This window comes from Brachionichthys hirsutus, unplaced genomic scaffold, assembly GCF_040956055.1.
Source record: "Brachionichthys hirsutus isolate HB-005 unplaced genomic scaffold, CSIRO-AGI_Bhir_v1 contig_796, whole genome shotgun sequence".
NCBI lineage: Eukaryota > Metazoa > Chordata > Actinopteri > Lophiiformes > Brachionichthyidae > Brachionichthys > Brachionichthys hirsutus.
This window is the reverse complement of record NW_027180331.1, coordinates 114,816-141,970: the sequence shown is the minus strand read 5'-3', so window position 1 is coordinate 141,970 and position 27,155 is coordinate 114,816. Positions and strand designations below refer to the sequence as shown.

Sequence of the window (27,155 nt, the reverse complement as noted above, 5' to 3'; positions counted from 1 at the left end):
TAATATCAGTAATATTTTAGCTGTGCTTGTAGGAGTAACTCGGTTATTGAGCTGTAAGGATGCCACAACTCTCTGTGTTCTTGACTTCTTTTCACTTGCGTGATCCGTTAATGACAAGCCATCAGTAAAAACAAGCTTTTATATCGGCAACATCAGAGCATCTGATTGGCTGAACGATGATGAGGGGCGGGGCTTAGCGTCTGGGATTTTATCGGCTGTGGCCACGAATTCATTCTCGACACAAAGTAGTTCCAAGAAAACAAAAAAAATATCTGAAATAAAAGTTGTGGCGCATAAATTATTATTTTTTTCTTTGAAACCTCCAAATTATATGTTTGTCTTGTAATGAGTGCGTTTGTTTTCGTTTCGATAAAATACGATTAAAACCTCCCAAGAGACAAGATTGTGTATTTTTATGGATATTAATGAGCTTTTTGTTTACTAGACATAAATATTAACAACCCTACTTTACAGACTGTGGTATATTTTTATAGTCAGCCGCTAAGCTACCTGTAAACAGAAACCACGTGACCAGCAGCGCCGCCTGTCAGAGGCTGAGCTGCAGCGGGACGAATGACGAGTTAGCGGAAGTTACTCCGAGCAGCAGCGCTAATATGTAACCTTACACGAATTGGATATATCGTTGCAAAGACAGTGAGGCCTATACATGTTACATGGAGGTAACTATGTCTATATTATATATCAAAACTTCACCCGCTGGAGGAGATACGTGTGGACGTGATCATTCGTTAGCAGTAAGCTACAAATAAACTTACTCGCTGAGGCCTAAACTGCAGCGACCTAGCTAGCATCTGACAGATTTAGCATCCCGCTGTTTAGCTACCTATCTTACACATTTTGTGCAACATAATTAATGTATACCGACTTTGATATTTAATTTTTGCAAATATTGACCACATGATCAGTGCTACATTTTAAAACTGTGATTTCCCGGGCGAGCTTCCTTAGTATGTTTATTAGCTTTTCTAGATACGTGCTCGTGCTCTGCAACGGATTCTGAGCCATAATCTTGTTCACGTTTAGCGGGAAAACACTTAAATGTCTTCAGAATCAAGTTATAGAGACGCGGCGTTTGATATATAGAATTGTATTACACGAAATATCAGTCTGCTCGTGGATTTAAATCGCGAACCTGTTTAGTACACTTAAATTCTGGCCTGGTTGTGTTGCTAACCATTATTTACTTGATGCAATAAACTGAGATGCAGGTAATATAAACATTATCTTAGCTCATAGGAAGCTGCCTAGTTTACTTGTGCTTGGACAAACCTATCTAGATTGTTGTTGTTTTTTTTGGCTGAACGGGAATGATTGACGATGTTGGTCAATAACTGCGATGCTAGCGACCTCCACTCCAACAGTAGCATAGCAGCGGTGCAAACTATAGCATTTACAGCCGATGGACGCGTCTCTGAAGCGACGTTTCTAAGATCACGTGTTCAGCAGCTGTGACATTTAACGCGTCTAATTTACTTGAAAGTTATCAAACTGATCAAAATACGGGAATATTTCGGTTGTTTCGTTGATATTATAATCTTAAAACGTGCTTGGAGTCGTGCCAGTGACTTGTCCACACTTGGGTTTTTACATCGAAAGCAGTGAATATCTCTCCGTGCCATCATTGGCTTGTTTTGATCAGCCCTTAATGGTTCAGCATTGAAACACAGCCTCAGCACCTTTTCACTCTTCCTTGTTCAAAATGTGTGAATTGACGTCCTCTTTCTCTTTCATTGTCTGTTTGCTGTCTTGGCACAGAGAGGCAGCAGCATTCATGGATGTTGTGGACACCTTTAACCATTTGATGCCCAGTGACCAGTTAGATCAATCCCAGATAATAAGACAGAATTCAGAATGTGAAGCCAGTAATGCGTTTGGGCCGGGACTCCAATTGGAAGATTCACTGAAGATCATGCTCAGCGACAAAGATCCCATGTTTGGGTGTGCAAGCTCACAGTTTCTGCTGGACAATGAGGACCCCACTTTCCAGATTACTGCCTCACCAGGTATGCCACCAAACACAATCCAGGGTAATATTTCTCATATTGATTTTTAAGTTAAGCCCATTAAAAAGTTAAGGAAAACTGGGTAGATGCAATTTTACTTCCCGTTTTATCAGCTATCTAACATCATTAACATTGGTCGCATTATTTTCAGTACCCTCACTCCACACTGGTTGTGCCCATTTATGTATTTATTTCTTTATTCTCATGTGCTTGATAAAAGAGAAACCCTGGCTCGTTTCCATTGAAGATAAGAATTCTTGCTAAATATACGGTACAGCAGCAGCTTTAAATTCAGCAGTGGTTCAATTCAGTTTTTTTTTTATTTAATGTTTTTTTTCTTATCTATATTTTGTGAAGGTATTAATATTGTCCACATGGCTAATATTCAACTTGTAACTGTAATAAGCCTTTTTGTTCTTCTTTCGGCTTGTCCCGTCACTCTCATGTCCCTCCCTACGTCCATGTATTGACTCCTCGGTCGTCCTCTAGCCCTGTTCCCTGGCAGTTCCATCCTCAACATCCTTCTACTGAAATAGTCACTTTTGACGCTGAGTTTTATTGTGGTTTTTTTTAGTAGATTATTTGCTATTACATAGATATCCAGGAAAATTCAGCGTGACTATTTAATTCAGCTTTCGCAGGTCTCAATGATGGTTCAATGTCCACAGGCCTCAGCAGTGGACTCAAAGCCGCAGAGACTAAAGTCAAAAGACCTGTTGGCAGGCCGAGGAAACGTCCATGTAATTTAGAACAAAGTAAGATGAAGCTCATTTCATTTCACGTTTTGATCCAACATCTCCTTCAAACGATAGATTATTTGACGCATGCTCTCACTTTTGACTTTGTCTTGAAACAGAACATGGCGGTGGCCCACAACCTGCTCACATATCCCCCAATACCACGGGCCGAGGACGACCGGGCAGGAAGCCTGCGAACAGGCTGCAGAAGTCATTTCTCATTGAGAAAGGTGTTAAAGGCACTCAGCTAAAGAAGGAGTTAACTCTTGGAGGGCGCATCGATATTAACAGCCTTGATGGTGGATTATGGCTTAATCCTATGGTTGTATTGAGACGCTTGACAGTCACAATTGGCGGATTCAGGATTGAGCTGCTTCCAGGACCCTCTTACACACAAAATGTTGAAACAAGCCAGGCTGCGTACTTGGATGATGGCTTATCATATGGTGGGGGTGTTGAGTTTGTTGCCTTGCCTGATGACGCTGTCCACATACAGAATCCCGTACTTGAAAACATTGCAGACACAGATGTAATTAAGAACAGCTCTGCTGATGATGCAGCCCTTGCACTGGGTCCGTATGTGAATCCTAACGATGTGCAGGCCTCCAGTGGTCCATTAATAGAGAGCGCCTGTGCACAAGAGGCAAAACTTGACGATCAGAGCGTTTGTGAAAAGGAGAAGCCGGTTGGTAAAGGAGAAGGAGACATCAAACAGCCGCCCAGCGATCAGAGTAACGAAGCAACTGTTGACGATAAGAAAGATCCAAAGGAAAAACAGCAGATTGTGGCCAAAGCACTGCTTAAGTCTAAACAAGGACAAACTTCATACAAGAACAAGGAGATGGTTTCTGGTAAAGTAAACAACATGAAGGCACAAAAACTGTCCCAAAATACGCCGTCCACTGTCGTCCAAAGAGAAGACATGCACAAAACGAAACACCCAAAGGAAAAGAAAGACATTACGCCTCTGAAAAGAGCTGCAGAAAACACCCAAACGGAGCGCACTACAAAGACGCAAAGGATCCAGGGTCCAGGAGTTAGCAAAGTGAAGTCAAAATTGCCAAGTTCACCAGTGAAGAAAATCCCGACATCTGGCAACCGTGTTGATCTGCAGGGGCCAAATAAATGTACTCCTCATAACAGCACCAAAGTTGACAATATTCATTTGGCACACAGCCGTCCAAGCCATTCTTTAAAAATCACAGATGACCGAGGGCTGGAAAAGACCAACGTGAAGAGACAAGAAAAGGTCCATCAAAGACAGAAGAGTAAACATTCAAGGAGCATCTCTCTGGATGAACCAGAGCTGTTCATTCCAGATAATGCTCCCGTTGTAAAGAAGGGAACGGCTGAGGAGCCTGCTAACAGCGAGACTGTATGGGACGGAAATAACTGTTGCGGTCTTTGTAAGCAGCACCACAATAACATGTAAGTCTCGTTACACAAACCTAATTAGTGCATTATTATGTCTCAATGTGAATAGCACAGTAATGTTGGTAGTTGTTCATTTTCTGAGCACAGAATATAACATTTGAGAGTGTTGACCTGTTTAAAGTAAATGTGATATACATATATATATAAAAAGAAAATTGTAATTCATCTTAAATTTAGCATGCGTACACAGTGTGTTTTCTTACTACGGTGTCTGCAATAGATCAAAGTAGACAAATATGTACGTATCTATGTGGAGGAGACCTTGGGCAAAGACTGCTAGTCAAAATATCAGGGGTTTAGCACCGGCATGGGTTTTACAGCAATACAGTTTACATAGAAGAAGTGCAACACGCTCTGCAGCAGACTTGCAGCGTTGCTAGTACGGTATCTGGAAGATGATGAAAGTTAGGATCACATGTGTGGCCTGTAACGCACTAGGAAAATGATTTATAATCCGGTTTATAACAGCTGATCGTCAACAGCAATGACCTCGGCGCGCAGCCCCATTGTTTTTACAGGCCGTCGTATCGAGTGTGTGTTTGTAGCCGTTAGCACGCAGCTGTTCTGCTTCTTCAAGTGCGAAGTGAAAATGATCGTTGTGAAGGATCTTTCCCACTTCCTTCATCGCTTACGTTAAAGTAGTTCCTTCCTACTCGTATAAGCACATCTAGCAGAATTTAAAGCGTGATACTGTTGAATTTTGAGTTCAACTGCATGAGCTCAGTTTCGGCAGCGATACCCGATAATTGTACTGTTGCATTCCTACCAGAATATATCTTGCACTCAGAGCTTTTTTATTTTTTAATAATAACTGTGCTTCAGGTTCATGGTAGGCTGTGGCCGCTGTGAGGACTGGTTCCATGGAGACTGCGTCGGCCTTGACCTGACAAAAGTGCGTGAAATGGAGGAGGAGGACCAGATGTATGTGTGCTTGAAGTGCTGTGAGGAGGAAAGCAAAACGGTGGAGCCAAACAAACCAGAGGTGCAGGATCATAAGCAGCCTCCTAAGGCCCGGCCGGGACCGTCCCAGATACTCTCGCCTGGGGGCGTCAGACCAGTAAGAAAGGTAAGGATGAGTTGTAACAATTTGTTGAATCACGCATTAACAAATGTGCATCTCTCATGCATAGAATATCTTCTGTTCCCCCAGCTAATTCATCCTCTCATGTTAGTCATAGTGGGGGTTGCCACTAGACACGGGTTTGTTGTCTTTTTGCTTTTACTTTGCCTTTATAGAAGAATTAAATATGAGTGCATTTTAACCTGCTGTCGTGGGGTTAACATCTCCGTGCACGTAGACCTCACCCTGTGTTCTTAGTAGTGTTTGACTGGGTGGGTAAAGTGCAGCACATGCAGGTTTTTCACACGGTGTCGTTTGATACTTTCATTTCCGTTGACCAGCAACATGAATATCATGGCTGATGTGTGTTTGCTCTTCTCTCCTGAACTAGGATCCTGAGAGACGGCCGTCCACAGATGTCAAAGAAGCAGCTCATAAAACAGGTAGGAGCTACAAAGGTAAAGAAAAATTAGATTGCATTATATTTAAACAATAGTAGAGGAAACCAATTGCAAACATTACAATAATGTTACAATACAGTTCTTTCGTTAGTTAATTTTAAAAGCTGCATATCATTTTCAGTTCAGATGAGACTGCATTCAAGACAGAAGATCTTGAATACAGGCCACATACATGTTTGATCAATACTTTGAAGATTTTGTCAATTAAAACTGTTGGAATGCTAAAACATGTTTGTTAGACTTTGGCACAACCTTCCCAAACTTCAATGAAGTCAGTAAAGTGTAGTTTGAAACATCAGGTGAGCAGGGAGGGCCATCTGGGATTCAAAAGTGTTGTTTGGTATTTGTTACTTGTATTTTCTTCTTCACTGGAAACACCAAAATTCAAACCAAGTAACATGTTGAACGCACGTCTCATCGTTGCATTACAACTCTGTTGTGAATCTTGTTAAACTGTTTCATCATACTTACGGTTGAGGAGTTCCCCTGCCTGCTTATTTTACATATTGCCATTCTGTACTTGCAGGCATTCCGCTGAAACAGGAGGCAAAAAGCAAGACATCATCAAAGAAACCTGTGTCTGTGGAGGCAATCAGGCGAAGTGTTCGTGATTCCTTGAAAGAGATCCTCATACAGAGGTAAGTACTTCCACGAGGAGGAAGTCATCAAACATAATTGTGCAAATACTTGAGCTGACATTGCATTCAGATATTTTAACCCAAAAACCTGTCCCGCATCCCACAGCAAATGTTAACGCTTTGGTATTTCAGGTTGAAGGAGTCCGATTTGAAGATTTCAGTGGAGCGAGCTTCTGAAGTTGCCAAGAAAACGGAGAGAGAGCTTTTTCATTTATATAAAGACACCGACAACAAATACAAGAACAAATACAGGAGCTTAATGTTCAACCTCAAAGATACTAAAAATAATGTAGGTGTCTCTTTTCTTTTCCGTTTTTGGGCATGAACCAATGTAAAGTTCTTTGGTCCTGCATATTAGGGTTAATATAAATGCTGCTTTTTAATTGTATTATTTAGGTGCTCTTCAAGAGAGTTCTCAATGGGGAAATATCTCCTGATAACCTCATACGACTGAGTCCCGAAGAACTGGCTTCTAAAGAGTTGGCTGCTTGGCGGAAAAGGGAGAACCGGCATGTAAGTAATTCACATAGTCCACCCGTCCGGTTCCTCGTATTAATTCTGATATAAAAGTTAGCTCTATAATTACTTACGTGGGGGGGGGGGGGGGGGGGGGCATGATGGTCACAAGTTATGAAGGGTAGCAGAGTTATTTTTTGAATGTGATTTATTTACTGTGCAATGTAACACATTTGTTTGCTCTGCATTAACTCTGACAAAGAACTATTGATTCCAGTCATTTTTGAATAGATTACGCTTCTTCCATGTAGTTTTTTGCCAGTTGGAGGGCCACAAAAAAACCCCACCTACAAATAGAAATGATCACTGCCTGAGTGGGCGGTTCTCTCTACAGCGCAGCAGATTATTATAATGGATGCGCTCTCTGCCACAACAATCACGTTACAACAAGGAATAATATGCCCACTTTAGGATTTCTTTTTGAAATCCAAACTTTCACTAGCCCTCTAAACAGGAATGCATTTCTTCTGTCACAGACTATAGAGATGATTGAAAAGGAGCAAAGAGAGGTGGAGAGACGACCGATCACTAAGATCACACACAAGGGTGAAATTGAAATTGAGAGTCAAGAACCAGTAAAAGCACCTGAGGCTGCAGAGGTAAGGATCATGTCAAATGTCATTGTGTATTTGATTGTGTATATATAAAGGTACAACAGAGAATGCTCGACTCCCTTCTCCACTTTTCAGCTTGAGCCTTGTCCTAAAGTGTCAGAAGTCTCGGCAGAGCCTCCAAAAAACCCAGAGAAGGCGGCCGACATCAAAAAGATAGAAAGGGACACCACCAGCCAACACAAGTCTCACTTATTTGACCTACACTGCAAAATCTGCACAGGTAAACCCTTCTTATTAAAAAACCCCACGATGTACGAACCTTAACGTAACAATATGGTTACTATAACGTCTTCACATCATGTGATAAATATTTGTCTTGATGTGAAACCAGAACAGTGGCCTGTTTCACAAAGAAAAAGCCAGGCTTATTCTGATTAACCTGCGTTCGTTTCACTTGATTTGGTTCTGCAAAGCCAATTAAATCAAGCTTGTTTACTGTGGAAACAAATATTGGGAAACCAAATATCCAGGCTTGGCTTTGGTTGTCGTTGAAGTTCCCTGAAGCACTGACCTGAGAGAAAAGACGGCATTTTACCTGTGCTGCCGCATTATTTGACTTTAACAACCACAGTCAATCAAAAAAGCTCTTTAATAGAAAATCAAAGGAAAAAAACCTCATGATGTGAACGTGAATGAAAAGATAAACATATGTTCAAAGTAATAGTACATGTTGGGCTTACAAGACAGATGGCACGTCCCAGTCATTTTCTCTAGTAACATAATAGCTGCAATAATAGTTAACAGACTTTAAAATGCTGCTGAGGACGGGCCTTCAGTTCACACACACACACCAATCGCAAAGACCCCATGTGACCTAGAATTGTACTCTTTATGCATTCATTAATCGGTCAAGTTCTTTTTTCCCCCCAGCTATGTAATCTTTTCGGTAACTATATGTTTGAAGTCTTCCTGTGATTCTTGCAGTCGTCTCTGATCGCTGTCGTAAACCGGCTCCATGTGTGTGTGTGAGATATACAACAGAGAGAGAACACAGTATTATTTTCTAAGAGTGAATATAAATATCACATCACTACGATGAGAATAACTTTAATAACAGTAATACTAATATCATTACAGAAAACAATCGAGTATAAGGAGGATGGTAATAACTATTATATTAACATATTCATTGTATGTCATATAAATATAATTACCGCTTGAAAAAGTACAAATATTTAATACAGCTTTTTTGTTGTTGCAATGTCATCCGCTAATCCACTAATTGTGTCTGTTTGTTTGTTTACAATAAGGTCGCATGGCACCCCCCGTCGAAGAGCCTCCAACCAAAGTGATCAAAGTTGCTACCACCGTGGTTCGGAGGCAGTCGGCCAAAGCAGACGAGGCAAAGGGCACAGCTCCATCTGTGACGGACGATGACCTGCACCTCACTGTTTTAGAAGAGAGTTTCCGAAACGCTCAGCCCGGCTATGAAGGAAGGTAAATACTCCCTCTTGTTCCTTTACGTTACTTGTCTCTGTGCGGTTTTGTCTTAAGCGTCCATGCTTCATTGCTGCTCCGTTCACCACAGGTCAGATCATACGAGCGGAAGAGACGAAGAGGCGGCTTTTCTTTCCAGCCTGCAGTCGCTGTGGCGTGGGTTCATAAATATGAATGCTGTGGCCAAGTTGGTGACTAAAGCGTTTCCTGTTTCAGGGGCTATGGACAATTTGACCGAGGTAGTGCAAACACAACCTTTTTAAAAACTGTGTGTCGAGTTAGAATAGCTATTATTGTCCCTTATGTTTGATCTCTTGTCTTTTATTTTTCATAGGACCTTCCAGACAGCTTTCAAGTTGGAGGAAGGATAAATCCACAGATGGTTTGGGACTACTTGGAGAAGATTCGGGCAACTGGAACAAAGGTGGGATCTTGTCAGGTTTCTTTCGTAAAGGGATTATCCGGCCTGCAGTAAATAAAAAAATAGAATCACATATGGTGTCGATCAAGAGCTGATTGAACTTATGTGCAGAAAATTAAGGTCCAGATGTTTTGTGTTGTATTTAAGAGCTGCAACATTTGAGAAGCGTTCCGGTCAAGCTTCTTGTTTCCTGACGCATGCTTTTTCTTTAATTAAAGGAGGTGTGCCTGATTCGCTTCTCCCCTGAGACGGAGGAAGATGAGATCTCCTACACGCTTCTCTATGCCTACTTCAGCAGTCGTAGGCGTTTTGGCGTGGTGTCCAATAACCGGAAACAAGTGAAGGACATGTATCTCATTCCTCTGGGTGCCACTGAGAAAGTTCCACATCAGCTTGTTCCCTTTGACGGGCCGGGTAACCAGAACACTAAACCTATTGTCTCTTCTCTCAGTAAATTACACAAACGTTTCAGGTCTTTCAGATCTAATTTGTTTTTCTTTGACAGGTTTAGAAAACAATCGCTCCAACCTTCTCCTTGGACTCATAATTCGCCAGAGGCCAAAAAGGGATTTTATGCCCCTGGACCTAAATGAAAGTGCACGGATTATTCCTGAAACCAAGTCTATCGCTGTTTGCACTCAAGAAACCAGAGCACCTGAGGAGGATGAGAAATCTTTCCTCTCCTCCTTGACTGTGGTAGCAGATAAGAAAGACGACGACGCGCTTAACATCGCTGAAGATGTCGAGGAGCCGATTAAAGAGTCTTTTGAAGAAACATCTGCATCAGAGACCAACAGCCAGGAGTCTTATAAACCACTGCGCTTTCTTCCGGGTGTGCTACTAGGCTGGGGTGGAGAATTGCCACCTCTGCCAGATGTTGGAGGCAAACCTCTAACAGTCGCAGATGACACCAAAAAGGCCCAACTAGTTCCAAAAACAGAGGCATTGGCCGGAAAGGTAAAAAGCCCAACAGCTGGTGTCCCACGTGAACGCTTCATCATCAAGAAGAAAGAAGCTAAACCTGTTAAAGTTGAGCCCGAGCTAACGAGCCCGACTGATGCATCCGCCGCTAACAAGGACGCTGCAGTCGTTACCCACGCCGCACCAGTCTCTCTGAAAGATAAGCCTCCAGATGTGTCGACTGAAGCTTTCCTAGAAAGCTTGTCAACAGCTGGGCCCGAAGCAAACAGAAGTAATGCTAGCGCTTTGTCTGAAGCAATGCCTGAAGGGGATCCTCCGGCTCACACAAATGGCTCAAAACCTCAGGCAAGTGGAATATTGAAAAAATCTTCAGTTTACTCCGGTGTGAATGACGACAAATCAGCGGCACTACAAAAGGACAAAGCCAGCCTCCCACCTCCTTCAAGTCCCAAACCAGTTCCCGTGTCGAGCAGCACTAGAAATGAGCCAGTGACGCTATTTCACCAGGGCTTTCTACAGATATCTCAGGCAAAGAACAAACCTGAAGGAGAAAGCAAAGTGCCTGTTCAATCAACCACTAGTGAAAAAGAAGATCCTGGTGTTTCCAAGGCTGGCGCTGCGGTGACTCAGACAGTACGTCCACCCAGAGTCCAAGAACCACAAGCAATTCCTTCCACAGAACCCTCTGACCTTGAACAGGACTCTGTAAAGACTATCCCAGGACACATCAGTGCTGCATCCATCCCATCGCAGCAGCAGCAGCAGCCCGATGCACCCAGCGACGACGATTGCACACGTGGCCCACCCGCTCAGGATCAGGACCACAGCGCCCCGTGTGCTCAGGACGGCACGTTGCACATTCTCCCCGGACTCCAGCCACAGTTTGCCGAGCGCTACGCTGACCCTTCTAGCCAGCCTCCATCTCTGGCCGGAGATGACGAGTGTGTAGAGGAGCGACACACGGAGCTGTTAGGGAGGCAGCAAATCATAGAGGCTCACCACGGGCGACACGGCTACTATAAGGATTCCCAGCATGGGAAAAGGAGCAGACACCACGAGAAAAAGCATGATCGCAACCACGACGACAAGTACAGAGATAGGAGCAAGCACCACGGACACTCGGACGAGCGCTACGGTGAGAAGAGGAGAGAGCGGCATCACAGCGACGAATACGGCGGCCGTCATAAGGACAAGCACAGACATCGGCGAGACTCTGACTATGAAAACGTACGCAGAAGTTCAAAAGACAGTTACTCATAGCTTTGTTTTGTTTTTAAAGTCCTGCGAGCGATGACTTGGAGTCGCTTGGATGGTTTAAACCAGCGTCACTATGGCTGAGAGGAGTTTTTTACTGTTTTATACAGCGGTCACCACTTCATTTCCGTCGAAGAAGATTCATTTTATGTTGACATTTCAGCCAGAATGAAATGTCATCAGTGGGTTTGTGAAGATCTTTACATACACAAGAGCAATGTCGAGTTTTTAAACCTTTATTTTATAAATCCTGTTCTTATTCAGCTGCTTGACTGAACACAGGGTATTTCGTTGTAACTTTCACAGCATTTTGGAGACACGTTTTTTATTTGGAGTGAATGTAACACAAAACGTTTAACTGAAGGTGAGCTAAATTGCAGCTTCTTTTTTTTTCAGCTAAATTGCTTAAATATATTTTAAACTTCCTTTCTACTGAGAAGTATGTACATTTGGGACTCGTACATTAGATTTTTGTGCATTTGCACTGTGTGTTTATGTATAGTTCGTAATAAAGCTAATCTTTTTTATTATTATTGATTATAAAAAACATGGTATTTCTTTCTAAATGTATTCAAGGGCAAACCTGGATATTTATAAATAAATATCCAAATAAATAATGCACATTTGCATTATTTACAGATATATTCTGATGAAGGGACTTGAATCAACATCAGATGCAATTCCCTTCACATTTGGGGCTTTTAGTAAAACTACGTGCTTGGAATGTTTATTTTTCGGTCGAGTTTTAATTCCTCTGTTAAGTCCTTTTTAAAAATACTTGGAAGCTAACTACTGCACATCTCTTCATAGGCCATAACAAATCTCTCTTCTATCTCTATATTATTTCTAATCATAATATCACAAACAGATCTTTGAGCTCCTGAAACAGAATTTTCAGTGCTCTTCGTTGCCCTCATGAACATTAAAGCCCTCGCTATCTTTGAGAAGCAGCAGCGGCTCGGTGTCCTGAAACAAATACACATTTCTTAGATCACCTTCAAAGCCTAGAGAAAACAACCCAGATGTAACAATTGATATATTTCTGAATAATTCAAAGCCTCCAAAATAAAGGTGACCGCCGTAGTTCAAGGCCACATAACGCTCAAATGGGTCCAAGTCTTGGACAAGGATTCTCTCGGTGTTCAGGAACACCTGAATGACTGTTCCGTTTAAAGATAAGGAGACGTTGTGCCACCTGTTGCAGCAGAGGGCAAGACCTGGGAACGTCATCGGGGGAGACAGTCTCTCCCCGAGGTTGACCGCTACCTTGAGCTGGCCGCTCTCCAGTCCGACTGCGAGGTAGTCGTCGTCTTCGTGGTCGGCTTCTCCCATCCACATGATTAATCCTTCAGTTGAGCTTGTGAGAAAACTGAACGCGACCTGTGCCCTTTGGACATTTCTCGTGTCGTGTCCTGGGTCCTGGTATTTCACATACGAATTCCCCACAAATTGAAGGGTGTCTGTGGCCATTTTTGTGTCACAGTGCCTCCCTCCCCAACCCAAGGAGCATATGCAGCGGTAGCCCGTGGCATTAGATGGAACGCACGAGGAGCCATGTTCACAGCTGTTGTTCAGACAGCTGACAGACTGGTGGCACACACTGCCAGTCCAAGATGGCAGACATGTGCATGTGAATGAGTCGCTTCCTGCTGCCGTACAGCGACCTCTGTTTTGGCACACTTTGTACCCGCAGGCGGTCCCATCCCAGTCGCCTACGTTGACTCCACCCACTGCCCCGGTCTCTGTTAACTCCAACTCCTGTCCGTTAACCTTGAGTTCTCTCAAACCACCGGTGAAGCTCATTGGCTCCCCTTCAGTTGCATCTCTGGAGACGAGGCTCAAAGTGGAGACGCCTCCGACGAAGGTGTCCCTTGCAACATCGAGTGTGGTCATCCCCTCAGTGCCGTTCTCTCCAACCTCTTGGTTATCCAGGTTTAAGAAGCCTTGGGAGCCATATCGGCCGGCCTTCACCGCGTGCCAGGTCCCGCCATGGAAGTCCACTTGATTTACTGACTTGAGGATGTGAACGCCGTCCCCAAGGTCGAATCGGAGTTGGACAAATCCAGATGTCAAAGAGAGACAGAGGAAGTCTCCTGTAAGAAGACAGTGAAAGGGTGACACAACTTACTATAGCAGGGAATGGCACATATACACCTTGTTTACAGTCGTGTCTGTTGATCAAGCGCTGTTAAAAAGGAACCATTGTTTTTGGGTGGTATCAATGCCTCTGAGATTTAACTTAAAAAAAAAAAAGAACAAGCCTCTAACTTTAGTGTAGAATAACAATGGACAATGATTCCTTTGGGGCGGCTCGGTGGCGCAGTGGTAAGCACTGTTGCCTCGCGGCGAGATGGTCGCAGGTTCGTCTCCGGCTTGTGGCCATTCTGTGAGGAGTTTGCATGTTCTCCCCGTGTCTGCGTGGGTTCTCTCCGGGTTCTCCGACTTCCTCCCGCCTCCAAAGACATGCTGCCTGGGCTGATTGGTGACACTAAATTGCCCGTAGGTGTGAGTGTGTGTGTGGCTGGTTGTCTGTCTCTGTGTTGCCCTGTGATGAACTGGCGGCTTGTCCGGGGTGTCCCCTGCCCTCTCGCCCATTGACTGCTGGGATTGGCTCCAGCTTGGCCCGCGACCCGATAGCGGAATAAGCGGTTAGAAAATGAAATGAAATGGTTCCTTTGTATCCTCTCTTATTCTCATTTGATGCATATGAATGTTACATGGCTTTCACATCTTATTTCCCTTGGCCTTTGTTCTTGTTTGCACACATGATGCACATTAATCTGTGCTTTTGGTTTGGACTTTGACGTCATTCTGAGTGTGTAACACTCAGGATACTAAATGTAGTGTAGGATCACAATATATCTGCAGTTATTGCAATGAAGCGGGCTTCACTCAGGAGGAAACTGTCTTCACCTGCTCTGGCACTGTGATGTTGCGCTGCGTAGAAAAGGATCCCATCTGGTGACAAAGGTTGGAACTGCAACTCCAAAGCAGTCCTGTGTCTGACGTCCATGGGTGGGAATGACATCCACGAAGACCGGTTACCGCTGAAGAACGGATCACTGATGGTAACAGCTAACGGACAAAACAACACCGCAATTAAATGAGCTAATAATGGAGGTTTTATCTTATGGGAACAAAAAATAAAAATACAATTATATAACTTTCTGATTCAAGTTCAATCATGCAACCTTTCTGGCAGTAGAGCCCTGCAGTCCCCAGGGGGCACTGGCAGGTATATCCATTTGGGAGAGGGATGCAGGTGGAGCCGTGGGCACACAAAGGAGGGGGACTGCGCTCAACATCACACACAGACGCGCTCTCAGAACAGAGTGCTCCTTTCCATCCTAATGGGCACTGGCAACTGCAGGAGGACACAGCCGGACACTGTGAGAAGCTCGTAAACAGGGACTTCTCCTTTCGGTATATACTTGCAATGTGAAACTGTTTTTCTGTAGGTGGCTGTAGGTCACAAAACACACAGGAGTGTGAATCTGCTGGGAGGGGGGACTCAGCCTCATTGTTAACATTTCAATGCGTTGGATACAGTATAAACACTCAGAAAATGAATCCAAATAGTGTTTATTTTTTCACTCACTACACAGATGAGCCGGCGTCCACGCACGTTCCTCCATTTCTGCAGTGAACATGAGCGCACGGCGTGACGCCACACTGACCCACGCTGCGCCCAAAGGCTGGGCGTCCAAGAGCCTGGAACCTTCCATCTCGTCTTGTGCAGAACTGCAGATCAAAAATACACCCTTTGAAAAGAACAAGCAGATATTTCAGAACAAACACGACAACCGTTAATTTTCTTTGCATGAAAAGGCAACATTGCACAGATGAAAACGGTTGTTTCCCACACATATGTTGAATTGCCTGTGAGAAGTGAAGCTGATTCTTCTTCTGTTAAACAAATAATAAGTAAAAAATAGTTCCAAATGACAAGGAAGCGGAAGATGGAGCATCCTGTGTATGGAATGGATTTTCTTGTTTGTTTTATGGTGTGACATTAAAGGATTTTATATTAAGTATATGTATTTAAATCCATTTGTCTGTTCGTGGAATCAAATCCCCGTCGTCTCGCCCTTCCTTTTAATGATGCACGTCGATCATCATCATGTTTTCTTCTTCTTCATAATTCTAACTTCTCCAGGCAATATTTGCTTCGGTCTCCACCTGCAGAGCACAGGATCATCTAAAAATATAAGGTTGTAGTCTGATCGTCATCTGCACATGCAGGCTCCTCTCTCTCTGCTGCATTAGTCACTGGTATAAACAGGATGCAGGGGAAATGCCATGCTCATTCATGAATATTCATGAGGTGATGCTGTCTACTTGGAAGACTTAGGCAATGTCTGTGGTGCAGCAACCACAGAACCAGATTCATGAGGAAGATAGGAAAAGCTGTTAAAACACATTTTAGCAGTACATTCTTTCTTGTAACGGAACAAAGAAATCCGAGAAGACGTGCAGAGAAAATAAAAAAGTAAATAAAATCTACAGGAAAAAATAAAAAGTAAAATCCCTACTGCAGTTTTTTTAATGACTTTTTCTGCTGCACTCCTTTGACAATAACAAGAGTCCTGTGAAGATAACATATCCCCCAACCCCTGTTAAAAACATACAAAAAAGCCTGAGTGCATCCTCAGGCGAGCCTCACTCTCGATATATTTAAATATTTTTTGAAAAAAAAAACAAATAAAGATTTACACACAAACATAAATAGTAAAAGCTAAAACTACTTCTCATGGATAGCTAATGTACAAAGGCTGGTAAAGTTAGGATGATCTCTGGACCCCCTAAAACCAGGGTTTTCACTATCAGGAGAAAGAGGCAAACAAGACAAATGTTTGAAGCCCAGAAAAAAAGGAAAGGGGCCCCACAAGCAGCTATTTATAGTCATTTAGAAATAAGGGTCATGGGCCAACCAGAGTCTAGGATCACCACACCCCAAAATAGTGGCTAAGAAAATGAGAAATTATAAAAATTAATATACAAAAAAAAGCTACTACATAATTTCTATGACCATATTGTTTGCTCTGGAGAAAACATGATTATGAATGGCTGAATGGATGGATGACACGTATTTGCTCAGGGGGATTAAAAACTCGAAAGTTCCTGGAGTTTAATTGGAAATAATCCTGGAGATCTTTTAGCAAGTTGGATTTAAATAAAAAAACATCTACGTCAAGGCAGCATGAAATGAGGGTTTTTGATAGAAAAGTCCAACAGACACAGACTTCATGGTTCCTTGTTTTTTGATCAACAACTCAAATTGATTAAGTGATTTTTTTCCCCCCACAGCAGCCAGACAAGCTCCTCTGCCACCTTTCCTTGGGGGGGGGATCCGTTGATAACTGGAAGGGAAGTGCATTATCAGTGTGTTTACTGCCAGCCATCATGATTAGGGCTCTTGGAAGGTCACAGAGATCTGATTAGAGGCTCGTGAGTTCTCATTACATCCCAGGCAAAAAGGTTACGCTTCCTCCAGTGCGGCCCGTCTCAGGTAGCGCTCACCGGTACAGGCTGCTGCGACATTCTGCGGCTCCAAGCTGATTCTGCGCCATAGCTGATTTGATTTTCATGAGCAGAAAATGAATTATACATCGTGGCAAATAAGCAAACGTACAAAATTGCACCAGTCTTTAACCATAGAAAAAAGCTTTCGTTACCCTCAAATGGATCTGCGATTACTTTTTATAATAACAAGCTTGATTGCTGCAGTGCAGAGACTGCTGGATGTGGTTATGATGATATTCATAGCTGTTGTCATCATTACGGTTATGGCAATTTTGCCTCACGGCTCTGCACATTTGCAGGCACAATGAATGCTCTCCAGAATGCATTTCGACATTAGGTCACTGGAGAGAAAGCATAAACGGCGCTGATGATGACAAAGATTATTAGCATGGCACCCTTGATGAAGGAACTTATCAGCAGCGAATTGGATTTGCACACAACACAAGGCTGCACAGGTAGCGATTAAAGGACGCACGCAGGATGAGCCTCAAAGCTCTGGTCTGGTCTCGTACACAGGCCGAGCCTGTAACTCCATTTTCATTACGCAGCTCCCTCTCTGCTTACAAAGAGACAGAGGTCCTGGGAGAAACCACAAGTCCAAGCGCTCTCACCCCAGACAGCAGCGTTGGGGTTGTAATAAAGCTGTCGTAGTCTTACCCTGAAAGCCGCGACGGAACCTGGAGCCAAGCGGCAGCAGTTCAGGGGTGTACTCATTATATCCGCCCACAAAGAGCCGATGGAATATACTGAGGCCCTCCAGGGGTCCCGGAGACGATCCCGTTCTGTTGCGTTGTGCATCAACCTTGGAAAGACACAATACAAAATCAATACTCAAGATAGAGTTTAACAACCGTAGGCATGGTTATTATTATTTATACAAAACTGTGCAAAAGTTGGCAAAATGTCCAACCTCGGATTAATCAGATATTCATACTTTCCAGTTATTATTCAGGGTAATTTACTCCTCTGTTATCACCTCTGTAATAAAATAAATGAAAAAAAAATATTCAAGGCATTTATTAGCAAGCAGCAAAGGCTGAATCGATGTTGTGACACAGATCCTGCAGATGTTTCCTCTCCGCTTTAGAAGATGTGAACATTCTGACCAAAAATAATGCTGCTACAAAGAAACCTGATTTGTTCCAGGAGAACATTCGCGTTCACTATAGTAGCAATTACCACCGAAATACCACCAGCTCCAATAAATCCATAATGTTTATGTAGCATTTACAGAGGACAATATATAAAAGTGACAAATCAAAGGAACAGGGAGAAAAGATCGGTAAGAATTACAGTTTCTGACTATATTTCCCCGCTGGGTTATTATTCATTTGGTTCATCCGGTCATCTTTATATAACTCTAGATCAGCTTCTGCTGCCATTTTCTACAGGAAAAAATAACAGCTCTTTCTACACATCTGATTTTATCTCGCTCTTGTGTTCATTCATGTATCCTATAATCTGTGAAACAGGTGGATTAAAAATGTTTTTTAATTATTTTTTAAATCTTTGATTTTTCTTCTGTCTGTGAAATTATTATTTTTTCAGCCAAGTTTAAGTAGGTGAAAAGAAGGTTTTGCCTGAATAAGGTTCCATTTTCCTCTGTGTAACAAGCGGAAAAAGTAATTAGAACAAGAATTACCCTGATAAAAACTTTTCTTTTGTACTTTTTCATTGCAAAAATAGCAAAACCTTGCCACTTAGGGCTTTCACTGATTGCATCATCAGACGTTTTGAACATTTGAAGGTTTTTTAGAAAACGTATAATTGTATCATACTTTCACAAGAAAAACAAGCGCGTCAATTTTTTTAAATAAACCCGTCACACAGGTTTACTCATAATACACAGTTTTAATGCAATAAAATAAAATAAAAAATTAAATACTTGGTTAGCTTTTTAGATTACCTTTGAAACCCCAGTTTGGAAATCACTATTTTAGAAGAAGTATAAGTTGTTCTGTTTAGTTTGTGGCAGCTAACAAGATTCCTAGTTGGATTTCTAAAAGCATCTTGTGTCCAGTATCTAGGCAGGCACCTAAAACTATGCTTCGAAAAATGGAGCTTTTCTCCTCGTCACCTTCAGCCATCCTGATTTCTTGGACCTTCCGAACGTAACGGTGTGAATGTTGATGCGGTGGTTCAGTCGGTCACTGACGATGGTTGCCACACCCGATCCGAGGTTGAATCTGTGCACAATTCTGCCATTTCGTATCCCCAAAACGAGGAAGTCATCGCCATTGTTGCCTGGAAACCCCAGAAAAAAAATTGGCCTGTTTTTAATAAAACAACATTTTTAATTAAACATCTTCAAAAATCCACCAAGCTCTCATTTTCATAAAAAAAAAAAACTCATTAGAAACATAAATTCTTGATATTTAGAACAAATGCTAAATTTATCGCTTTGAGATGGGCTTTACATTTCCATGTGCCAAATGTGTTGTTATTTATTCTGCCTGTTTGAGTTGATGCTACTTGATCACTCCGATGAGAAAATGATCTCTGCTCCTTTATGATGATCAAAAGAAGCTGCTTTGTTAAACCAAGTATCATGTGAATCGTTTATATTGAGTCTATTCCTGCACTTCCCCTTTGAATTTGCACCATTTCTTGAGTGCTCCTCTTTTAGCTGACAAGATTTTGATTATTCATATTCCCCTTCACCTTGATGAATTGTACTCTCAAGAGAAAACAACTGCCACAGCTCTACAAGATCTTGTCCCCCCCCCCCCCCCCTTCTTTAGACGAAACAGTGCCAAACTGGTGACACAGAGGTTACCTACAACTCCATGTGACCCCCCACAGAGAGGAGATCCTGATTTGACTTGATGGCTGCGGACAGCTTTACATCACAGCCACACCTCAAAGCCTGCTTAATGCCATTAGTGCCGATGCTTTAGAATTAGATTCCCTCGCCATGTGTTCATTTCATTGCAGCAATTCCAAGATATCCCCTTTGAAAGTCAAAAACAATAACAGTTTAGTTGGAGATCCACTAATTGCTGTACTGCAGGCAGGCTCATTATTAAAGTCTCAAAATGTGCCAAGAAATAAAAGCCGTCGGGAATCCACTTGATTAGCGGATCACAGAGGAGAGTGGAATCTATTAGATAGCACATTACCAGCCTCAAAATGACGAAGACACGTCTTTTAAAATCCTAAATGAAGTTTGACAATGAAGATCCAGCCGAGGAGACATCTCAAAGTTGTTTTCCCTCTTTTCATTCGACCCGCAAGGATTATTTGTAAATTGCTGTGCGGGTGTCTAGATTAGATCTCACCTTGTCCTTTATGCCCAGCAAACATCATTAGGTTGTCTTTCACAGCAGATGAATTATTGGCAAGTGTGAACTTCAGCTTGAACTCGTAGGAAAACCTGAGGCTCGCGATGGAGGAATGAGCCACAAAGGAGGTGTGACCAAACTCATCGCTTCCACTGAATCTGGGACGAGTTATATTGAGAGCTGCAAAGCAAACACAGACACGTCTGCGTTCAAACAAGAAGGGTGTTCAGTGATCGAGGCGTCTGCACGTGTGGCAATCTTGTGTAAATTAGCAGAAAACTGGTCTGACTCTTCATCTTCTCCCTCCTCCCCGTTGCCAAAAGATGGCACTATTGCCGCACATAAAAGCATCTCCTCTTCCAAACGCCATTACATGATGACCTATTTCCAAATAGTATCACCTCTACAGTCCTATTCTATTTTCATTAAAAGCTTTTTAGGGCAGATTCTGGCAAGCAAAAATATAGCCCACACTCAATGCACACTAAATGCAGCAATGCGAATCATAAATCTCAAATTCCGTTATTCAGAATGCAAAAACTACTCCACCGACATGCCCGTCAACTTGATCTGACGTTAAGTACTTACGGTAACCCCCGGTGTCAAATATCTACATCCTCGGTTAAATATCGGGATTAAATACCTGATTAGATATCTAAAAGTCCACACTAGCCCATCAGAACCGAAGAACCTTCTGAGAGGAGGAACATCTTTAAGCTCTTCCTAAGTCCAGTTGACTTTATTCGACACAGAGATCTACCATGGCCTGGATGACTGAGACTCTTCACAGACACAATGCAAGGCATTCAATATAAATTCCCCTCACTCCCTCAAAATGACATGCTGCCATGCATTTTAGTTTATTTATATATTTATGTATTTTTGTCTGTGTGTCCACACAGCAGTGGGAAATCAAACCCAAAACTGCACATCTTGCTCACTGGAAACGCCTTGCACATTCCTCTGCAGCCCCCGGCGATGGCTGAGAAGGCTTCAGAGCCCCCCTCTGTGATGCCCTCAGCTCTGTTTGGCTGCTAAATTATTAACACTGTTGGAAATGCTTCTGTTATCATCTCCAGTCTGCTTGAGCTTTATTTGCCTATTGTTTTCACTCAATGGCCTAAGTGTTACAGCTGAAGCTTGTTTTCATCATTTGGTGTGCGTGTGTGTGCGTGTGTGTGTGTGTTCTTGTTCGCTCAGGCCAGATACAAACACGTCAACAATTATTACTAAATTAAATGACCGTAATCTATTTACCGCGTTCATGGAAAAAGTACCCATGAGCCTTAAGTACAAATTAATTACAGACCTGAACAGATCCACAATGATAATCTCATAGTACAGATTATGACCACAAATGCATGAAAAATGTTTTGCATTAATTTTAAATGACCAATTAACATCTGGTTAAGTTAAGGATGCACAAGTCAAAGTACAAATTGTCCCAGGACTGGCCACAATCTGGTCACAGGTTCTTATATATCTTGACAATCATAATATTGTGAATTACCCTAATGTGGTAAACAGGGCAAAATAGTGAACCCAAAACAATAGTTTCATAATTCTAACACAGATTTTCCATTTTAATTTGGCATGGGGTGTTGATTTTGGGTTCATGTTCTGCTTTTCTAAAGCGTAACCCCCACCTGTCCACATTTTATTGAATATATATATTATATTGAAAAGACACTAGTGGACTTTAAAAATTCAAAATTTCATAAGTATCCTGCAGGCAGGATTAATCTTATCCAGCATCAAGCCAGTGAAAAGGTTGACTTTATGACAGCACCTGCTACGTTTTAGTCTGAAAAGCTGCGTTCATTCACATCACAGACGTCCACAATCAGTCTTGTGATGTAGGCACTGATAAGGTTTGTAGATGTGAATTACTGGGTATATTCTGTTCATGGCACTCATTCACCCACTCATTCTCAGAAATGTGGCATGAATATTATGTTTGACGTAAAAATACAAAGCCGGCAAAAAATTATTGAGGTTCAATGGTTTGCAGCTACACTCCCACGCAGAGCTTCTCGTTGCTCACCCATCATGTGCAGCACTAGGGCTTACAGAACATATTATTTACCGTCTGGAATGCAGTGAAATAAATGTATAAAGCAGCGCACTGCTCAATAATGACGTAGCATTTCCACTTTGCCGCATATTTGCGTAATATGGTGCAAAGCAGCAGGAGAGGCAGAAGAAAAACAGAATGACATGCGGTGCCAGATTGTGAAATGCATTCTGCATGTGCATGGCGTGCATCTCGACTGCCACAGAGCAGCTGGCGGAAACAGCACTTTTTCTATGTCGGGGATGCTGTAATAAATATGCAATTGTAGTCTTTTCAATCCTCTAGAATTGGAAAGAAAAAAGAAAGATCATTGATTAAGTAAACTGAAAACTATACTTAAGTGCTGATGCAGAATAATGCTGTAACATGTTTAGACATAGGGGTTAAAACAATTAAAATGTATCTCTGAAAATGTGATGTACTAAAAAAAAAGATTTAATTGCATAATGTTTCGTCTATTCATAGCCGTCGTGCCTGTATTATTTTTCTTGCAAAACTTTTCCTCACTTCCTGGAGGCAGGCCTATGATTAACATATCCTTCCTCCTCTGGCAACATCTCAAATTAAAACGATAATTGCAGTAATCAATAATACCATTAGCAAACAAGACAATGCGTGACAAACAATGACTGGATCTGAGACACAGGAACATGGTAGAACTCGCAGGACTCGTGTCACATGCCGTGGGTTGTCATCGGTGCTTCTTTTATTGCTATTTATTCTGATCATGAATCTTTTACAGCAGGTACGGGCAAATTGTGTACAAAGATAGACCATTAATAATTCTGAGTGAAGTCACATAAAACATTCATTAATGTTTCATGGAGTGGATTCTTGAGGCTCTCCGGCACGACTCCACCTCGTCTTCCCCTTCCTCTATTTCCTGCTTGTTCATAAACCAACCTCATGCATTCAAGTGTGCATGTGAACTAAGAAAAAACATTATTTTATCTAGGAAAGACATTTAGCTCTTTAATGTTTACTGCTGGGCAAACAACCATTGCAATTTCTAAAAAGAAAAACGGGAATTTACAAAGGCAATTATTTTTGCTGCGAGTACAAGGGACATAAAAGCAAAGGGAAGGAAAGGGACTCTAGGAGTAATGAGTTTTGCTTCTGATCTCATCAGATGTACATGATTAAAATTCAAATTTCACTCATACTTTAGTGTGAAGGTGGAAGGTCAGATTACGCCGTACGGCACGTGGTTCTGGATAATCGATTTATATGTCAAGCCCCCTGGTGCTCCCACAGCGAGTCCAGTAGTGAAAAATCCCCTGTTTGTGAAATTGTAATGGATTTCCTGAGCCGCCTTAAATTACAGATTCAAGTCTTAAAAAATGTCTAATTAATTATCTATTAGCTATTAGCAACATTTTATGGCTAAGTACAAAATCTATGACCTTCAGGTATGCTGCCAGCTCTGCCAGGCAGAGCTTTGAGCTAAATATTAGTTCACTAGTATTTGTAACTGTGCACATTACAGCTAAGACAGATGTTAGCATATGCTTATTAGCAATCAACATAAGCAGTACAAGTCATGCCAATATTTTGTATGAGTGCATTTATTGTTAATCGACCACGTCCAACATGGATCGCTCAGTCGATGCTTTTAGAATTCATAGAAGACAAATTGATAGGATCGAGTTGTTTCATGACGCCATCTCGTGCACGCTCTACCTCACTATCGTTTCCACTCTTCAAAAGTTCACCAATTTGACCGTTCATACGTCACCAGGGTCATCAGCCACCACCACCACCAGCACTGTCTGGTCTCCAGTAGGGGATATTCATCTTGTTGCTGCCGAGGATAGACGCCCTTCCATCTCAATCTTCCTGAAGATTCTAAGCACCAAATACTTTCCAACAAACTAATTATGACAGACTGTATCTTTTAATGTACTGTAATAAACATTCTTATTTAGTTCAACCACTAGTCTCGCCTGACTGAAATGCCAGTGTGGACTGATGGGTAAACTAAACTTTGGCGGCTAACGATGCTGAGCCTCAGTTGTAAATTTTGGAATGTATTAAAACCACTGTTTTTTTAATTCACGCTTGACTGTTTGGATTTTCTTGTTTTTTGTGCATACCTTTCTGAGGGTCATGATGTCCTATTTGCAAACACGTGGCAATTAATGTCTTTTCCCCCTTTGCTAGACAAATGCAAAATAAAGGATAACTGATCTGGGCAAGGTTAAAATGCCAGAAGCAACAAATTTGTCCTTGTGGTTACAAATCCGCATTTCATCCCCTGTGATGACATCATTTTTCACGGCTGTGGTGTTGTGTGACATAAAATTAAATGTCAGGATATTTGTGCTGTACAATACTCTAAGAGGAAACGGAAAACCTAACAAACTAGTGACCACAGACAGGCTGAAGTTTGTCCGTGCATCTTAGTAACTGCTGAAAAACTTCGGGACAAATTAACATCCCAGTGAACAACAAAGGCCTGACAGTTTAAGAAAATAGTTCATGAGAAAGGTTGCTCTGTGTCAATGTCACACAAATTACAGTTGTTGGGAAATAAGATCTTATTAAGGGAGATAAGTCCTTGGAATATAATAGCAACTGTGAGTTTTGCTTTGATTATATGACTTTGTTGCTGGAGGAAGGCCCTTCTGCCTTTTCAGCACAATTTAATTTCATTAATCCCTTTACTTTACAACAGACTCCCATTCTGCCAACTGCTCAGGGCTCTCATCCACCAACTGTGTGCACATCATTCTCTTAATAAAGCTGCTAAATCTGCACTTCAATTATCTGTGAAGCATTTCAACACTTACATTTGTCACACAGTAGACCCTGCCTTCCATAGGGGCAGAGACACACAGCCTCTAATGGCGACTTTGGGATGCATGTGGCTCCATGACCACAGGGGTTGCGCTCACAGGCGTTGAATTGGCACAGGCGTCCCGCGTAGAGCGTTGTGCACTCACAGAACCAGTCCTCAGCGTCACTAAATGTGTAGACACAGAGGGAGGCATCATTAGACCAGAGGTAAAGATGGACCATGACATCACAGCAGCATCGCTTCATGTTTTACTAGCTCACACAGCAGCTGATAAGTAATGATCAGACAACAAACCCCGTGATGCTTGAACAATTTGAATAAATGTGACCAGCCTGATGTATGACACCTGCTGGAAGTCGACCGTTTGTGTGAATGTGCATAGAGTGGCTGAGAAATGCAAGTCTAGTTAAGAATGTATTTATCTTTGTAGCGCCTCCTGGTGAACACGTCACCTCAAAAAAAAAAAAAAAAAAAATGGCAGCAGATGAATAGTAGTACGTCATGAATCTTCTTTGATCCATTTGTATGCACGTGCTTTCTATCGTGGCGAGAAGACAACGGTGATCAAGCATCTAAAGTAATATGCATACAGGAGCTTTATAAAATACTCGGAGATGTGTGCAACTGGGAGGGGTATACCATCAGATACAAGAAGCATTGGTGGGGTTTCTGTTTATGAATTAATAATGTGTTTTGAGCTGCATCCCGGCAGGATTTAGTTTGCTTTTTGAGAAATGGCCTTCTTGAAATGAAATATTTACATTCTGTCAGCAGAGTTGAACATTGTCAGAAATAACTGTACTGAAGTACAAAAGCATGTTCTATAATGCAGTATTAAATTTCCTGTGCATGATTATTAAAATCAATGTGTTTCTCGTGCGAATTTCAAGACTTTAAGTCACAGTGATTCGTAGCTGCACAACATCGCTCCCTGCTGTGTGACTGTTATCTCCCAAACAGCCGTCATGTGCTGAACGAAACAGAACAGCCATTGTTGTTTGTATACGCTTTTACAACATGAATCATACACGATATAAAATGGCATTGCTCCTGGTACAATCCCAATGTTTCAGATCTTTGAGTGTTGTGGGCTTTCTGTAATCTGTGGATGGAGCACTGCTCATGTGAGCCGACGTTTTGTGGGACAAGAATGCAAAATAAATAGGCTCATATTACAAAAGAATCACATTGGAAGAGGCAGCGATATTCAACTTGAGAGAATTTGCCGGCTTTATTGGGTGACTGAAGCTTCTTTACAGTACGAAGACGAAAATGGCATATGTTCGTCTTTGCAAGGGATATACCTTTGTGTCCTCCTGGAACAATTTAGATCCTCGTAAGCATTATATATTTTTTTACAATTAACATTATTTACGGGAAGATAATGCATTGTCGAATGGCTTGTTTATAAGCGCTAAAACCAGACAGCAGAAAATGCCGTCTCCAGAAAAGGTAGGAGAAGGAGCATAGCGGAAAACACTCGAGTTTAATGGGCCTAATCAAACTCTTGGATGTGTGGGGTGACAAAAGGTTATTTTAATTTGGCTGAGGTAATCACTTTGATTGTGAAATTGTTGTACTTCTTTGCAAACTAATCTGAATGTGTTAATCACCCACACCCTTACAGCTGGCACTTGTCCCTTTCTCTTGTAATGTATAGAAAAGTATGGCCAAAGGACAGGCTGGATAAATGATTGAGGAAGACGACGTTTCTTATTTAAGGAGCACCAGATAAAATAATGAATAATTCACTGCGTAGCTCACGATACCCCTGTCAGCCAAACAATAAGCTGTGTGGCCAAAGGCATCTATCAATTGAATCCCTTTTAAGTTCTTTACATAACACCTCTTTTCAAGCACGAGTTGCTAATCAAATCTATTTCTACAGTAAGGCACTGATGGGGCTACAGCCATGACATTCTTCAGTTCTCGGAATGAAAGCATTTATAGCCCACTTCATGCT

General features: G+C 42.1%; 2 protein-coding genes across 2 annotated transcripts in view; one reads left to right on the top strand and one right to left on the bottom strand.

The window, feature by feature from the left end:
* The first annotated feature begins 1,792 nt into the window (after positions 1 to 1,792).
* Positions 1,793 to 12,026, top strand: LOC137912992 (PHD finger protein 3-like). The gene is made up of 15 exons (XM_068757124.1): positions 1,793 to 2,024; positions 2,666 to 2,779; positions 2,881 to 4,189; positions 5,018 to 5,261; positions 5,647 to 5,698; positions 6,243 to 6,354; positions 6,487 to 6,643; positions 6,751 to 6,867; positions 7,347 to 7,469; positions 7,560 to 7,704; positions 8,735 to 8,921; positions 9,013 to 9,160; positions 9,256 to 9,345; positions 9,561 to 9,756; positions 9,848 to 12,026. The coding sequence occupies exons 1-15, from the start codon at positions 1,793 to 1,795 to the stop codon at positions 11,521 to 11,523; spliced, it is 4,902 nt and encodes a 1,633-aa protein (XP_068613225.1). The 3' UTR covers positions 11,524 to 12,026.
* A 385-nt stretch (positions 12,027 to 12,411) lies between these two features.
* Positions 12,412 to 27,155, bottom strand: part of LOC137912988 (protein eyes shut homolog) — a 113,658-nt gene continuing 98,914 nt past the window's right edge. The window contains exons 42-49 of the mRNA XM_068757121.1: positions 25,185 to 25,357; positions 20,319 to 20,501; positions 19,118 to 19,284; positions 17,698 to 17,842; positions 15,116 to 15,278; positions 14,709 to 14,881; positions 14,431 to 14,592; positions 12,412 to 13,610 (exon numbers count right to left, since the gene is read on the bottom strand). Coding sequence (XP_068613222.1) covers positions 12,412 to 13,610; positions 14,431 to 14,592; positions 14,709 to 14,881; positions 15,116 to 15,278; positions 17,698 to 17,842; positions 19,118 to 19,284; positions 20,319 to 20,501; positions 25,185 to 25,357 — 2,365 coding nt within the window. The remainder of the gene's footprint in view (positions 13,611 to 14,430; positions 14,593 to 14,708; positions 14,882 to 15,115; positions 15,279 to 17,697; positions 17,843 to 19,117; positions 19,285 to 20,318; positions 20,502 to 25,184; positions 25,358 to 27,155) is intronic.

What these genes read in the sequence shown, in the direction of transcription:
- LOC137912992 (XM_068757124.1), top strand. Translation starts at nt 1,793, where the DNA reads ATGGATGTTGTGGACACCTTTAACCATTTGATGCCCAGTGACCAGTTA. An exon ending in AGAAGCAGCTCATAAAACAG is followed by an intron (nt 5,699 to 6,242) that starts GTAGGAGCTACA and finishes CTGTACTTGCAG; the next exon opens with GCATTCCGCTGAAACAGGAG. An exon ending in AAAGAGATCCTCATACAGAG is followed by an intron (nt 6,355 to 6,486) that starts GTAAGTACTTCC and finishes TTGGTATTTCAG; the next exon opens with GTTGAAGGAGTCCGATTTGA.